Source organism: Magnolia sinica, chromosome 4 (assembly GCF_029962835.1).
Source record: "Magnolia sinica isolate HGM2019 chromosome 4, MsV1, whole genome shotgun sequence".
NCBI lineage: Eukaryota > Viridiplantae > Streptophyta > Magnoliopsida > Magnoliales > Magnoliaceae > Magnolia > Magnolia sinica.
Genome location: NC_080576.1, coordinates 103,676,841 through 103,693,993, shown reverse-complemented (window position 1 = coordinate 103,693,993; position 17,153 = coordinate 103,676,841). Strand labels below are relative to the sequence as shown.

At 41.7% G+C, this 17,153-nt stretch overlaps 1 protein-coding gene across 1 annotated transcript; it reads right to left on the bottom strand.

Moving 5' to 3' along the window:
- Positions 1-12,456: 12,456 nt before the first annotated feature.
- Positions 12,457-15,148, bottom strand: LOC131243589 (uncharacterized). The gene is made up of 2 exons (XM_058243054.1): positions 14,519-15,148; positions 12,457-12,849 (listed from the first exon to the last, which is right to left on the bottom strand). Exons 1-2 carry the CDS (start codon positions 15,131-15,133, stop codon positions 12,730-12,732), a joined length of 735 nt encoding a protein of 244 aa, XP_058099037.1. The 5' UTR covers positions 15,134-15,148; the 3' UTR covers positions 12,457-12,729.
- Positions 15,149-17,153: the final 2,005 nt, after the last annotated feature.

Here is a 17,153-nt window from a genome sequence, read left to right as displayed (position 1 = left end):
TTACTTTCAATACGATGATATGCGCCGTCTAAATATTGTCCATGTAAATCAACAGTTAAAAATCATTGATTAGTCACTCGGATGTGATCTTATGCTTGTGGCCCATCCAAGACTTAAAATATCATCATTTCTTGGCAGGCTTATCACAACCACTGTGTCAAACATTACATATGTACACTCATTGGAGATATTAAAACTGATTTAGTAAGTAAATTCAAACCCTGTGAATACACTGTGCATAGCTACTTTTGGACCGGGAATCCAGGGACGAGGATTTCAACTCTATGGCATTCGAAATCCATGCTCCCAAACAGGCCCCAAGGATCCTCATGCACAACAAGAGTACACATCCAGCTCACATGTGGAAACAAGGCACATATGTGCAAGATTGGAGCTGCTCGTCAGGTGATCTATGACCCAACATGTAGATGCTTTTTTCTCGACAGCCAGGTCGATATGATCATCTCATGGACCACATGTATACTTGAAGTTAGACTATTGATTAACTATCTGAAGCCTAGGAAGGGCCCACTAGATAACGGATCTGGAATTCCACTGAATCCAGAAGGTGTGCTTCTCAAAACATGGGCCATCAATTGTGAGACCGACTATAGGGACAATCCTGATTGGCCATCAATTTTGAGATCAGCTAGATGGACAATCCTGATTGATATTGATAAGTGACTATGTGCCTTGTACGGTAGAAGACGGTGGTGTCATTATATGAGTTCCACTGAATTATTCCACCCAGTTGGGGAACACGAACATTGAAGTGGCAGACTAGAAACCGAGCAACAGGTCCATCCGAAAGAACTATGCCATTTTAAAAAGTATCAAGGTACGAATTTGAATTCCAATCCATTTACCCGTGGTTAAGGTAATTGTGATTTATAATATTTGAAAGGTAGGACAAAATGTTAAGTAGTTGGGGACCATTGGATGGCAATTTATTTTCTATAAGCTATTTATACTTCAAGTAGTTTATTTTAGTTTCTATTCATTCAACAAATAAGTATGTTTCGCAAAAGGTTTATTTATATTTTTGAAACAACTCTCTGAGAAAGTCTCCATGTTTCGATGATGAAACACTTAGTTCAGTAATTTTGTGATAATGGGGCCCACCTTGATGTATGTGTTATATATCCACTCCATCCATCTATTTTTCCAGCTCATTTTAGGATATTGGCCTCAAAAATGACTAAATCCTAGTATCAAGTAAACCATACCATGGGAAACGATGGTGATTGAACACCTACCATTAAAAACTTCCTAAGGTTTGGGCCAACCATAATGTTTATTTGTCATCTAATTTATTGATAAGGCAACATAACTAGGATGAAGGGAAAATATAAATATTAGCTTGAAACAAAACTTTTAAGACCTAAAGACGATTTTAATTTTGGGCTCATTTTTTAGCTTATGCCCTAAAATGAGTTAACAAAGTGGATAGACGACGTAGATATACAACACATACATCAAGGTGGGCCACAGTTATGGCCTAATCGAACATGTTGTTACCCAAACCTAATCAAATTTTCTCTCTCTGGGTTGCAGGGTGAACCCAACACCACGTAACTAAGCCCACCGTGATGTTTATTAGAAATTCAAACCATTCTTCCATTTTACTATATCATGTTAGGAGGTGAGCCTAAAATAGAGATGGATCCAAAATTCTAGTTAACCAAATGATATAAAACAACAAGAAAGACAATATCTAGCATTGAAACCTTTGCTAATCCCAGTCATAAAAGTAGGATGTGAATTATATACAACAAGATAAAGTATTTGATCAACAATTTAGTTGCCCAATAGGACCACCATAGAAACTATTACTCGTTGTTTGGCACCATGGATTTGGGGGGATTTGAGGGGATTTCAAATCCCCTAGTTGTTTGGCACCATAAAGTAACTGAGGGTTTCAAATCCAGGGTTTTAAATCACCTCAAAGAGGGGTTTCAAATCCACTATGAGAGCTTGGATTACATCTAAAATCCCTCTGAGAGTTGCATGTGTAACATGTATGTCACCGGACTCATTATTCTATTGGGCACATGACCCACTATTAATGTCCCAAAATAATTAGATTATCAATTGCATCAATATAACCCTTTAATATGATGATCAGCACCATCCAAACATTGTCTGTGTAAATCAACGGTTAAAAATTGTTGGTTAGTCGCTCGGACATGATTTTGTACTTGTGGCCCATCCGAGACTTGGAATGTCATCATTTTCAGGCAAAGCATATATTTCAGTGGGCTTATTACAATCATTGTGTTAAACATTACACACTTTCACTAATTAGAGATATTAAAGTTGATTTAGTAATTAAATTCAAGCCCCTGTAAATATAGCATGCATAGCTAGTTTTGGATTAAAGTTGATTCCCAATCTAGGGTGCCAAATACAATAGGAGGATTTCAAATCCAAAGGGTTCCAAATCCAAGCTCCCAAACAGGATTGTTCTTGAATGGGGCCCACTTTGTATTCACTTTTTCTTCACCCAAAAATGAAGCTGATCCATTCGAAAGGTAGGTGGTCCAACACGTACAATCCGGTGAGAAAAACATGCTCTTTTTTCCTTGCCATCACTTGTTTTATAAATTGTGGACCACCTAATTTGTGAATACGCATAAGCTTTTTGCAAAGCATTTATATCATGAGACCCATCCGAGTGACCATTAGAATTCTACACCTATATGGAACCCACCTTTTTGTTAGCTCTTTTATTTGTGACTGGCCTGGCCCAACTGATCGTGTAGACTATGGACTTTTCAACTTGATAATGGTAATGCACAAGTCACAAAGCTTAGCGGAAAACTAGAAGCTATGTAGACCTATCTTGATGTGTTTCTAAAATCATCGTGAGTTGCGTAACCCAATTTTAGGCATAGGTTTCAAAAACCAGCCCCATCCTTGATCAAGGTGAACCATATGATTGGAAATAGTTGACCATATTATGATTAGAAACCGTGTACAAGGTGATGTCCACCCTTCAAACTGATTACCTTGGTGTGGCTCGCCTGAATCACAGATTGTCTTGAATTTTGGGTCTCCTCCTGAATAATTTTTGGCATCTCATGGTTTGAGTGTATTTTGACATAATTATTATAGTGGGTATCATAGCGGACCTCTCAAAAAAAGGGGGGGCATCTGAATGACAAGTCCTGATTTTTTTGGCCATGAGCATAACATATGATTACATGTCTAATGGTTAGAGTGGATTTCAGTGGCGAGGTCCCTCTCCCAGCTTTTTGACAAGATCTCTCCTTACTACATTAAAATTAAAAAATAAATAATTATGGGACACGCTAGAGCCCACCGTAATGTGTTTATCAAATCCACTCCGACTATTAGATGTATAATCGCACCGTAGGCTTCAGGATTTTTTTTCTAAAAAGAAATTAAGGCTGACCGGTGATTTGGATGAGCCACACCAAAAGAAATAGCGGGGAAAAGACGTCTATTGTTGATTTTTATAGTGCCCACCATGATGATTATATGAAATTCACTCAACCATTATATGCCACAAAAATATTTAGGCCTAAGGCCCAAAAATTAAGACAATTTATGATTCAATTTCAAGTGAGCCACAATAAGGGAAATATTTTGGACAATGAGTATCACTCTATACACTGTTTCCAATCGTGTGGTCCACCTTAATCACATAAGGGATTGAATTTTGCACCCTACCCTTAAAATTGGATCACACACTTGATGGTCGAAGTGGATTTTGAAAACACAGCACAGTGGGGTCCGAGCCCATGCAGCTGACCCCTTCTAAGAGAGATGCATAGAGAACAGAGAGAACGAGAACGATTTTGGGGTTTCACAAGGGAGTATGTACCGATTTCACACATGATAAGATGGATGAGAATGGATTATGAGTAATTTTTTGGTAAAAATCCTTAAAAACAAAAGGCTGATTCCACTGCTACTAGCATGTTATGTCCCATTAAATGATCATCCATGGACCGTTCATGTAGAAGTCCCACTGTAAATGTGTTGCATCACAAATGTCATTTATAAGAGATTGTCACTATCCATAAAAAGGTTAGTCCGATGCTATTATTTTCCAACCCACCTTATGGACAATTAGAAAGTGAGATCTCTAATGAATGGGGCTTCTCTTATTCGTTGGACCATCTAGATGAAAGGTCTACATCATCACTTGGTTAGGCATATATGGGCTAAAGAGCTGGGTTGAAATTCGAGCCACTGGCTGAGCATAGCCAGGCTAGATTGACCCTAGCCCGACCTAAGTCCATTGAGCCCGAACCCTAGTAACTCAATCTAAGAATTTTTTGTACAAGGAGTCCCATGAAAGGGTGGCAATGCATCCAATCAGCCGGCTGGTAAGCTGGCCCAACCTACTTCTTTGGCAGGTTTGGGGCAAGCAAAATGGATAGCTGAACATGTTCGGGCTAGAAAATGTGGCTCATTTAACCAAATGGGCTGGGCCGGATGACTAACTTCACCCGAATGGAAAAATAATAATTTAATTGGCCATAAGTAGATGCATGGACATAATGTATGTTTATATGTATAACTAGACATCGAGTGGAGTTAAACCAAGTTAGGGTTGTCCCAACTCGATCTAGTTTTCAAATAAACCTTACCTGAACTCAACCCAACTCGGTACTGAATCCAGCATACCTAACCCAATCCAAGTCTGCGTCTGGCGTAGACTAATTCGGACCAAGTCCAACCCTTGGTGCTTGATCTTGCTAACAGGGGTTTCACCCCCTTATTATTGTAATTGGAAACCCCTTATTATTGTAATTGAGTCTGGATATTGTCAGATTTTGATGGAGTCTAAGGGTTGAGCCCAAACTAGGGATCGATACCAAGACCTGTGTTGAAACGAGGTATCTTTCACTCAGTCTACCACTTGAGCTATGGATCAGGGTGGATTGGGCATTGAGTTACTCATTACCCTTTCATCGTATTGAGTAAACTCAATTGGACCACAGTAAATGTATGTGATTTATCTATGTCGTCCATCCTTCTTTTTTTTTCCAGCTCATTTAAGGGTTGAGCCCAAAATTGAAACATATCCAAAACTCAAGTTCATCATACCATAAGAAACAGTGGGAATAATGAATTCCACCGTTGAAACCTTTCTAGGCCCCAAAGTGAATTGACAACTCGGCCGCAGGAAATCCTTCTCTATAGAAGTTCTTGTATAAGGTTTTTGCATCATACAATGCAGAACCAATGCAAGAGGGATAATTAATATGGGAGAAGTGGAGATTGATAGCTTTCAAGAACCAGTGGAAAGGAAAGAGTTGTTCCCTGCATTCCTTCCTTTCCAAAGATAGACCGTAGTTTGGCCAAGGCATCTTCCATTCATATCGATTTGAGACTTTTCAGACCATATTTAGATCTGCCCCTTCTTTGATTTGGAATTCCCAGCGAATCCTTGACTCCTCGAATAGGATGAGATTTCACACCCGGTGAATCTTTCACTTTACCTCGTCTAAAACTTGTTCATAAGATCATAAAGACATGGATGATGTTAGACAGGCTGCAACATACCTTGTATAGCTAGCATACCTTATATAGTTGGGTTTCTCATAGGTAGATGATTCTGATTTTATTTCCTTCCTTGTATAGATGCTGTAATCTCTATATATTCAACCCCTTTGGGTTGTCTCAAATACACAAAAAGCTTTCAGCTCCTCTCGGTTTATATGATATCAAAGCCTCACTGATCCAAATCTGACACCACCTATCAGATCCGACCACCCCTGCGTCGTCCGGCCACCCCTGCTGCGTCGTCCGATCATCCCTTTGCTCGTCTAGCACCATCTGCTGCTCGTCCGACCGTCCCCTGTTGAAGATCCGACAACCCCTGCGCGTCCGGCCACCCCTGTTGCGTCGTCCGGCCACCCCTGCGTCTTTCGGCCACCCCTGCTGCGTCGTCCGACCGTCCCCTGTTGAAAATTCGACCACCCCTGCGCGTCCGACCATCCCCTGTTGACGATCCGACCACCCCCTGCCCGTCCGACCACCCGTCCGACCACCCCTGCTCGTCCAGCGTCGCCCCTCTGATCGTCCAACGTCGCCCGGTCACTCGTTCTCTTCGAGTTCCAGCAACCTCTACTCGTCCAGATCTGTTGCTCCTCTGCTCATCCATATTTGTTGCTCCTCTTCTCATCCAGATCTGTTCCAACAACCTCTGCTCATCCAGATCTGTTGCTCGTCCAGAGCTGTTGCTCCCATCTAGACCTATTTCTGTTGCTGTTCCTATTTCGCCAAGATCCTATTCAGCCAAGATCCAGATACTGCTACGTGTTGGATATCTCCTGCTGTACGGTACACCTAAAACATTCTTCTGCCACAACTCTTTGCGTTCTTTATATTAATTTCGCTCAATGGACAAGAACTCATCACGTACAGAGGCCCCAAGGTGTAGTTTTGACGGTACCAACTATTCACTATGGGCCATCTATTTTCAGAACTTCCTGAAAGGTCGTGGTTTGTGGGGACTAATTGATGGATCTGTTACTATTCCCACTTCCACGGATGCCGATAAATTGGCTGATTGGGAAATGAATAATGGACGGATTATTACCTGGATTCTCGATTCGGTTGATCGATCCATTGCTGTTGGCCTCACACCTCATCGCACGGCTAAGGCAATGTGAGACCATCTTCAGACAATTTATCAACAAAGTAATGCGGCCCGATCATATCGTCTGGAACAGGATCTCGTTAATCTTACTCAGGGTGATGACAGTATTCAATTATTTTATTCTAAAATTGTCACAATTTGGACTGAGATGGCCATGATGGATCCAATATTTTCTAATGACTTTAGGATTTTCCAAACTATGCGCGATAGTGCGTAAGTTCGCCAATTTCTTATGAAACTGCGTCCGGAATTCGAGCATTGTCGAGCTGCTCTCTTGAACTGTAGCCCTACTCCTTCATTGAATTCGGTTATTAATGACCTATTGGCTGAGGAACAATGACTGAAAGTTCTATCACTTCCTTCCTCGACTCCGGGATCATCTGATATGGTGCTTGCTGTGTCCACCACTGCACCAACACGTGGCTCCTCTTCTTTAACCTGTCGTGGCTGCAACAAGGTGGGTCATGTTGTCACTCACTGCAAAGAATGGTGCGTTTATTGTCGACGAACTGGTCATGGTATTCAAGACTGCCGTACACGTGCATATGCATCTTCTTCCGTCCGTGGACGTGGTGGTCGTGGTCGTGGCCGTGGTCGTGCTCTTTCTGCTACTGCTGCCACTATTTCTTTCGAGTCGACTATTACTGATTCTACATCTACTATTTCTGCTGAAGGTCTTTTATCTCCGTTGACTCCTGCGATGCTCCAGCAAATCGTTCAGGCCCTTTCTGCGGCCGGTATGTCAGGTATATCCCCATCTTCTACATGGTTCTTCGATTCGGGTGCTTCCAACCATATGACTGGTGCTGTATCCCATCTTCGTGACATTCGTCCCTACACCGGCAATCAGGCTATTTCTACTGCGGATGGCACTAGACTCCCTATTCAGTCTGTTGGATCATTGACTTTCTCTCCTTCTTCTCATCGCCAGTTCACCCTTCGTGATGTGTTTCACGTCCCTAACCTGTCCTCCAATTTAATTTCAGTTGGTCAACTCACATCAAATAACTGCTTAGTCATATTTCTTCCCAACTGTTGTTTTGTGCAGGATCTGGTGACGGGGAAGGTACTTGGGAGGTGTAGGCGGCATGGTCGTCTGTACGTGCTGGATTTTGATCCATCTGTCACTCCGGCTCGTTGTTTCTTTTCTCCTTCTTCATCAGATATTTCTTCGGCAAATAAATTGTAGAAACTATGGCACTTTCGCTTGGGTCATCCACATTCCGATCGGTTACTTCAGTTAATTTCATCTGGCATGTTAGAGAATATTTCTCTTAATAAAAATGAGTTGGATTATTCTTGTTCTTCCTGTTGTCTTTCAAAAAGTAAGTGTGTTCCATTTTTTCTAAGTACTACAAGAACAGTCAGCCGGCTGTATCAGCCTATATGAACATTCACCAATCATGTCTCTCTCTGGGTTACGATACTATGTTATATTCATTGATGATTTCACACACTACACTTGGATTTACTTTCTGCAATCGAAGTCACAGGTTTTTGAAAAATTCAAGTTATTTCACTGTATGGTGAAGACTTAATTTCGGGTTTCAGTTCAAACTCTCCGCTCTGACTCAGGGGGGGAATATCTCTCAACTGATTTTCGTACATTTTTTCAAGGGCATGGAATTATTCATCAAACCACCTGTTCTGATACTCCACAACAGAACGGGGTGGCTGAACGAAAAAATCGTCATATTATTGAAACTACCAACACCCTGATGACAACTATGAGTGTTCCTCGTTCTTTCTGGGCGGAAGCAACGTTACATTCAGTCTATTTGATTCACCAGATGCCAACCAACGCTCTGAACAGTAAATCTCCATACTTTATTCTCAATGGCTTATCTCCTGCATATTCCACATTTCATGTTTTTGGCTATGTCTGTTATGCTCACCTGGCTTCACGTGAGCATAACAAATTATCTCCAAAATCGATCAAATGTATGTACTTGGGATTTGGAGAAACTCGGAAGGGTTTTCGATGTTATGATCCGGTTTCTCGTCGTGTTCGGGTTTCACGACATGTTGTTTTCCTTGAGCACATTGCTTTTCATTCATCTCTTCCTCCTCCGCACACTCCCAACTCTCCTGGTCTAACTGCCTTTCCAGAAATTTCGTTTGCCTCAAGTACTCTTCCTTGTCCGTTGCAGGTTTACTCACGTCGACCACGTACAGATCCACCACCTATTACTCAACCCGAACCTACTGTACCCGTTGCTGATCCCGAACTTTCATCGATCCGTCGTTCCGCTCGTGAACATCGAGCGCCTGATCGGTTGATATGCTCTATGTCTGTCATGAATGCTACTCTGGATACCGTTTCTATCCCTACTTCATACTCTCAGGCAGCCACTCATGATTGTTGGAAGAAGGCTATGGCAGAAGAAATTGCAGCATTGGAAGATAATCATACGTGGGATATTGTTAGACCAACAGCTAATTGGTAGCAAATGGATTTATTCGGTCAAACTCAAGTCTGATGGATCATTGGATCGATACAAGGCTCGACTTGTCGCTCAGGGATACAAACAGGAATACGGAATTGATTATGATGAGACTTTCGCTCCCGTGGCCAAAATGAAAACTGTTCGTACTCTTCTGGCTATATCTTCTATTCGCTCATGGCCACTCGCTCAGATGGATGTGAAAAATGCCTTTCTTCATGGAGATCTTCAAGAAACCGTGTACTTGAAACCTCCTCCTGGCTCCTTAATCCCTGACAATAAAGTATGTCGCCTAAAGAAAGCCCTGTACGGCCTCAAACAGGTACCTCGGGCATGGTTCCAACACTTTCACGATGTTGTTACGGGTGATGGCTTTACTCAAAGTGGTCATGACCCATCCTTATTTTTGCGCATCACTGCTCACGGAATTGTCATTATTCTGGTCTATGTTGACGACCTCCTACTGACTGGTAGCGATACTGCTGGCATCTCGGCTTTAAAGGAAGTTCTGCAATCCTCCTTCAAGATGAAAGACCTCGGCCATCTCACATACTTTCTTGGGCTTGAAATTTCACGTTCTAAACGTGGGATCCTGGTCAGCCAGCGTAAATATACCAAGGATCTTCTTGCTTTGGCATCATTGACAGATCAGAAAACAGTTCAAACTCCCTTAGAACTTAACATTCATTATGGCCGCGACGATGGTGACCTACTTGCACAGCCCGACTTATACCGTCGTTTGGTTAGGAGTCTGGTTTACTTAACTATGACTCGCCCTGATATTGCCTATGTTGTCCAAGTCGTCAGTCAATTTGTTTCTGCTCTTCGGACTCTTCATATGACTGCAGTGTTACGCATCATACGGTACCTACGTGGAACTCTAGATCGATCACTGTTCTTCTCCTCCACGGCGACTCTGGACCTTCGTGCTTATTCGGATGCTGATTGGGCTGGTTGCGCTCTCACACAAAGATCTACCACTGGCTACTGTGTTTTTCTCGGCACTTCTCTCATCTCTTGGAAGTGTAAGAAGCAGGCCACTGTTTCCAAATCAAGCACAGAAGCCGAGTATCGAGCGATGTCTGCTGCGTGTAGTGAGCTTGTTTGGTTACGTGGACTTCTTTCCGACTTGGACATTCCTGTGCAGAATCCTACTCCACTCCATGTTGATAATCTCAGTACCATTCAGATTGCCTCTAACCCGGTTTTTCATGAACGGACGAAGCATATTGAAGTTGACTGTCACTTTATCCGTGAGAAATTTTAGTCTGGGCTCATTTCTCTACCACATGTTGCATCTCATGATCAAATTGCAGACATTTTTACCAAGTCCCTAACTTCTGCACGTCACTCATTTCTCGTTGGCAAACTATTACTTGTCGATGACCCGCATTAGTTTGAGGGGGGATGTTAGACAGGCTGCAACATACCTTGTATAGCTAGCATATCTTATATAGTTGGGTTTCCCATAGGTAGATGATTCTGATTTTATTTCCTTCCTTGTATAGATGCTGTAATCTCTATATATTCAATCTCTTCGGGTTGTCTCAAATACACAAAAAGCTTTCAGCTCCTCTCGGTTTACAGATGAAAGGAAAATATAAATATAAGCTTGATCCAAACTTGTGGCCCCAAAAAAAATTCAATGGTATATGTTTAATTATTGGTGTGGTCCATTTGAGCTTTGGATGTGCTTCATTTTTGGACTAATGTCCTAAAATTATCTATTAAAATGAATGGAGGGAGTGGATAAAATATATAAATTATGGTGAACTTCACATAGTTTACTCAGTACACTAGCATACTGAGTTACGCAGTACGCTAGCCGCTTCCGTGTGTTTTATCGCGCTGCGTAAGACAGTTTCTGGCGATTCCTTGATCTACCGTATCATTTGGCTACGTATTGGGGATACGAATACAACATATTTCAAAAGTGCTCTACGTGGACCCCTTCAGGGCTTTTGTATGGAATCCAAGCTGTCCATCAGGATATACCCACCATAAAAGTTGGCTGCCTCAAAATCAGGTTGATCCAACCATGTGGATCACCTCCATGAATTTGGAGGCTTTTGGATAACCGTCCATTTTTTTCCTACCGTACAGCCTCCATGATGTCTACATTTCATCTCACTCGTGTAGTATGTGAGCTTGATAATGAGATTTCCAAGAGATTAGGCCTATAAAATTATTCAGTGAACCAGATCATAGAAAACAAGGTACAACCGTCCAAATCCACGTCATGACTAGCAGTTGTATCAGCCTCATTTTGGGGGAGTTGAGAAGAGGTTAAATGTGAAAGGACTTGTGGACCCACGGACAGAATTTGTAAAATAAGCTTCTTCTGCAAGCACTTGCAAAGGAACAAACAAATTAAAAGCTCCATTGTAATTTCCTCTGGATTTCAGTTTTTGCAAGTGGTATGATCGGCCCCACCATGAAGAGAGAGATAAATGATGAAGATTTATCTAATCCTACACCATGGCTATTAGTCCGTGATCCATGAATTGACACTTGTAAGTTGAAGTGGCCCAAATCAGATGTTTTGTTCCAGGTCGCATCAGTGAAAAGGAATTACAATATTTTCGGGATTTGCAAAGTGCGCTTGGGTGCGAGCAACTATAAGGGTATGTTGGATTTGGAACCCCCGAATTGAAATTTCCTAGATTTGAAATCCTCCTGTTGTGTTTGATACCATAGACTCAGGATCCCCTCTAAATCAAAAGTATCCCTCTAAATCAAAAGTAGCTATGCATGCATAGTATATCTACGGGTTTGAATTTAACTATTAAATCAACTTTAATATATATAGCTATGCATGCATAGTATATCTACGGGTTTGAATTTAACTATTAAATCAACTTTAATATATATATATATATATATATATATATATATATATATATATAATATTTGACACAATGGTTGTAATAAGCACATTGAAATATATACTTTGCTTGAAAATGATGAAATTCCAAAGTATCAGATGAGCCACAAGCACAAGATCACATCCGAGTCACCAACCAACTATTTTTAACCGTTGACTTGCATGGACAATTTTTGAACGACCCAGATTATTCGTATTAAAGTAATTATAGTGATGCAATTGAAAATCTAATTGTTTTGAGATATCAACAGTGGGCAATGTGCCAGATATGTTATAAATGCAAATCCTGAAAAGATTTTAGATGTAATCCGAGCTTTGGCCTTGGATTTCAAACCCCCTCTTTGAGGGGACTTCTTGAAACCCCAATTACTTTAATGCCGGAGGATTTGGAATCCCCTCAAACCCCCCAAATCCGTAGTGCCAACAACACCTAAGTTTTTTTTGTTTTTTTTTTCCCTTAATATAGGCAGAAGGAATCACCACAACATGTAGATGAAACATTTACAACCACTATTCCATTGAAGTTCTTACAATAAAGGAGTCACACTGCAATAGTTCTTTGTAAAGATATCAAACACCTAAACATTTCCAACCCCACATGCTTAGAAACATATATATATAAAAACGATGATATTTTGTAACTAACATCTCCTAGTTGGGAAATTTCAAAGCAGAAAATGCGCATGGGATTCCCACATAACACTGATTTACGGTGGGAGATGCTCAACGGATGCCAACAATGCACCTCGGCAAGCTCTTCCCTACTATAAATTCCATACCAATTCTGAATCATCATAGTTCACTTTCTCCAATTTCAACTTTGCTCCAAAGACGTCGTTGAGTACTGTCTTCGACTCCAAAGAAGCCTTGAGGAGGGCCAAAGCCTAACAAATAATTAAAAATAAATCATGCATCAAATATAATAAGATAAAATTAAATAAAAAATATTGAATCTCACATGATATGATCAATATTATAGGGGTATTAGTGGGTAGAAGTGGGACCTAAGTTTAGTTTGATGATGCTAACCCTCTGATCTATGGCTCGTAAAAATGGGTAGAAGTAACAAAATAGCCTACTCATGCTTCAATAGTAGAACCGCAAGAGTTTCAACACGAGATCACGGGTTCAAGTACCCATTGTGGTAAAAATCGACAGTGGTGTGGGGGCGTGGGTGCATGTGGGGGTGTAAGTGCCTGTGTAAAAAAGAAAAAAACAAAAGCCTACTGTAAAAGGGTTAGGATCATCCAATTTCATGAATTTCATGGTAGGTGTCACTAAAAAAAAATAAGACGATGCTGTTGGGATTTGAAAAAAACTTAAGCGACACATGGACATCCAGACTCTAATTTGGACCATTCATTCTTCCGTACCACCAATTCATATCAATGATCATAAACAGATGAAGACATTGGAAAATTAATAGTGAAAACCATATGGTGAACGGTTTATATCAAATTCAAATATTCATCTTACATGTGTTGCCCACATATGAGTCCAATTAAGTGGGCCAACGTGTTTAAGTGGAGCAACCATGTGAGACTTTTAGCATGTGCAATCTCCCAACTGCTTTGTAGCCATGTAAGGGGAATTCCTCAATTCTATCATCCATAGAACTCTAGAATTTTTGTCCAAACAACATTAACCAGCATCTTGGGCAAGTTCTTCTTCCCCAATTAGAGTCTGCCACAACTGATCAAGGACCGAGTTTGCATATGCAGGTCCAGCTCTAAGCTCAGTAGCAAGTTCTTCTCCCCCAATTGATAAAACCTTCCATGGTAAAAACACCTATCCAAACACCTCCATTGCCGCAAAAGGCCACCCATAACAAAGTTGACACTGACTGTGGATGATTTTGTTGTCTGCCATGCCCGAATTTGCGAGGCGCCAGCCATCATCAGCAATTAACAGTGCCATTGATCACAGCCGATCAGCCGGTCATGGAGAAAGAAGGGATTGGTGCGGTGGGACAGCAGTTGACTAGTTGTTTTGCATCTTCAACAGATATGGAAATCACACGCTCTGATACCATATGTAATTTTCCACTGACTTTCAACTCCTTCCGACTCTGCCAAATCCGTCTCCTCCGCGCCCCCCTCCAGAAGTAGAAGAGCACTACCCATTTCTACCTCTCTAACAAAAGAGGAGTATGAAATGGGTGTATGCTTATGCCCATTTGATTAATCCAATTCATTCAATTCAATGCCGAGATAACTAATATCATGTGTGGCCCATTAATGCTAACAATGGTGATTGAACACTGACCATTAAAAACTTCCTAAAGGCCCCTGCAATGTTTATTTACCATCCAAAACTTGTGACCCCAAAAAGTTTTCAATGGTGAGCATTCAATCACCACTGTTTCTCATGGTGCGGTCCACCTAAGATTTAGATCTGCCTATTTTTGGGCTTACGCTCTAAAATAATCTAGAAAAATGGATAGACATCCTGGATAAAACAAAAACTCCATGAGGCCCACGGAATCAACGGTTTGGACCACTGATCGATGGGTGCACTTGCACAGATTTACAGATTAAGAGAGAGATGCCATACCTCATCCATGCCGACTTCCACAACCCTCTCCTCGACTGCACTCACTTCTCTGACATTCAACTTGTTTAGTACAGCAATGCTTGAAATGGTAGACATGGGAGTCACCACCAAATCGTCCATCACCATATAAGTCGCCACACCCTTAACGCACCCTCGTCCACCGTCCGATCCCGACGCTGCTGTTGTAGGTCCAACATTGAAAACCTCAACGACCATTTTCCTCTTGCAAATAGGACACAAGGTGCCCTCTACTTCTGTAACATAGCCGTGATAGTTGCAGCTGCTGCATGAGTAGAGCTTTGATATGGTGGAAGCGCCATCTTGTAACAGAAGGGAAGGATCTGGACCGCTATTTGGAATTGACATCTTAGGGTTAAGGAGGGCATTTTTGTCAAAGTTGGGTTCTAGGTGAGCAACAGAGAGATTTTCAAGGCTCTTGCAGAGAGTTGCAGTGCAACCTACCCTGTTTTGCTTTGAGAGGAGCTTTGCTGCGTAGCCGATTGGAACTATTAAGAGGCTGAAGAGAAAATCAACGAAGTCTTTTTCAGCCTCTCCAAAAAACACCTTGCCTGTGCTCTTTTCTACCAGAAGCTTTAAGGTTAGCTTGGTTGCCATGGTTTGGGTGGGTTGCTTAGGCCTTGTGTCTTGTCTCTTGTGTTTGTGTTGATTTATAGGGTTATGTTTGCCACTGTTCAGTTGAGACCGTCCAAAATGGTGGGCCCTACTTTGGACTGAATAATAGGCTCGAGGATATATTTTTGGGTTTCCTCAGGATTTGAGTTTGTGCAAATGGGACGCAGCTTCGGTGGATACTGTGGGGCCACTGTGGTATATCTGTTTTGCATTCCGGTCCTCAGCTTGGCACAAGCAGAGTGCTTTCTTCCATCCTAGTCGGCCCACATTATCATTGATGTTTTTTTTTCTTTTTTTGGGTTAGCTTGTTAGTACACACCCATGTCAGTACATACACTCCATGTTAGCCACCCCGCCGCTAGGGATCCATACCAAGACCTCAAGTGTTGAAACGAGGTATCTCCACTCAGTCTGCCAGTTGAGCTATGAATCTGGGTGCACATTGTCATTGATGTTGTCAGCATTGTTGCTGCCTGTGATGATGTGGTCTACTTAAACTGAGGTGGGATTTTTTGATTGCAGCAAATAGCAAATAGAGGAGCATCTGTTTTACGAAAATGAAGGAGATCAAAATCTCATGTGAACCACACCACCGAAGCTCTGTTAATTAAATATCTAACATTAAAAACTCTCTAGAGCCCACTGAGATGTTTATTTACAATACAATTTATTTATAAGGTCATACAACCTACATGAAAGGAAAACACAAATATCAGCTTGATTAAAAAATAAAATAAAATTTGTGGCCCTTACAAAGTTTTCAACGGTGGGCGTTCAAATCATTAATTTGTGATGTGGTCCACTTGAGATTTAGATAAGTTTTATTTTTTGACTCAGGCCCTAAAATGAGTTATAAAAACTATCAGACGGTGTAATACCACGTAGATATAAAATATATACAACACGGTGGGCCCTAGAGTTTCAGAAGCACTAAGCCTGGTGGGTTTTTTTTTTTTTTTTTTAAGGTTGTTAGTACACCCCACTGACAGTTGACACTTCGGTGAGGCACCCCCACTAGGGATCGATACCAAGACTTCTAAGTGTTGAAATGAGGTATCTGCCATGCAGTCTAACACAAGCCTCGTGGTTCCCATAATGCCCTGAAAGCCTGAGTCAGTGCAACTTGGTGTGGCCCATCGTGATATGTATTTATTCATGCCATTCATCATTTTATAACATCATCTCAAAATTGAAGCATCCAAAGCTGACCACACCATGCGAATTCAGGTGGGGGTCATCTCGCTGGAAACTTTCCTGAGGTTCATTATAATGTTTATTTGCCATTCAACCTGTTTATAAGGTCACACGTATCTAGAAAAGGGAAAACACACATGGCACCCTCATCCAAAAACTCCGATCCCCCTACGGAAGTTTCAACGGGTGTAATTCAATCCCTTGTTTCTGACGGTGTGATCCTAAAGCTTCGATTACCGGTTCACGGATCAACCATATGGACAAAAACACATTCACGGATCAACTAACGGGTGTAATTCAATCCCTTGTTTCTGACGGTGTGATCCTAAAGCTTCAATTACCGGTTCGCGGATCGACCATATGGACAAAAACACATTCACCACCATGGTTGGCTCAACAAAACCCATTCATTAGGACACGGTGGTGGTTGGGTCACCACCCATTCCGCTTCCGGTCAGGGGCATCATAGCGGTGTATCCCCACCATGCAACTTTCCACGCAACAAGGCATCATGGTGGTGGTCCCAACGACCTTCCGGTCATGCATTGCTTGCATCCTAAGTATCCGCAGGTCTCTTTCGTAAGACGGTCTTATCCGTACTGGATTGTACCGTGGCCGAATCATCCGGGATATCCCTGCGTTCTGCTGTCAGAAATGGTACGGTCTCAAACGAAGAAACGGATTGGCTACTCCCCTGCCACCAGCCCGGTGGCTGTGGTCGGTGCTCTGTGGGCCCTAATATGATGTATGTGTTCCATCGATTCTGTTTATCCATTTTTACATATCATTTTAGGGCTTGATCCTAAAA

What these genes read in the sequence shown, in the direction of transcription:
- LOC131243589 (XM_058243054.1), bottom strand. Translation starts at nt 15,133, where the DNA reads ATGGCAACCAAGCTAACCTTAAAGCTTCTGGTAGAAAAGAGCACAGGC. An exon ending in TGGAAGTCGGCATGGATGAG is followed by an intron (nt 12,850 to 14,518) that starts GTATGGCATCTC and finishes ATTATTTGTTAG; the next exon opens with GCTTTGGCCCTCCTCAAGGC.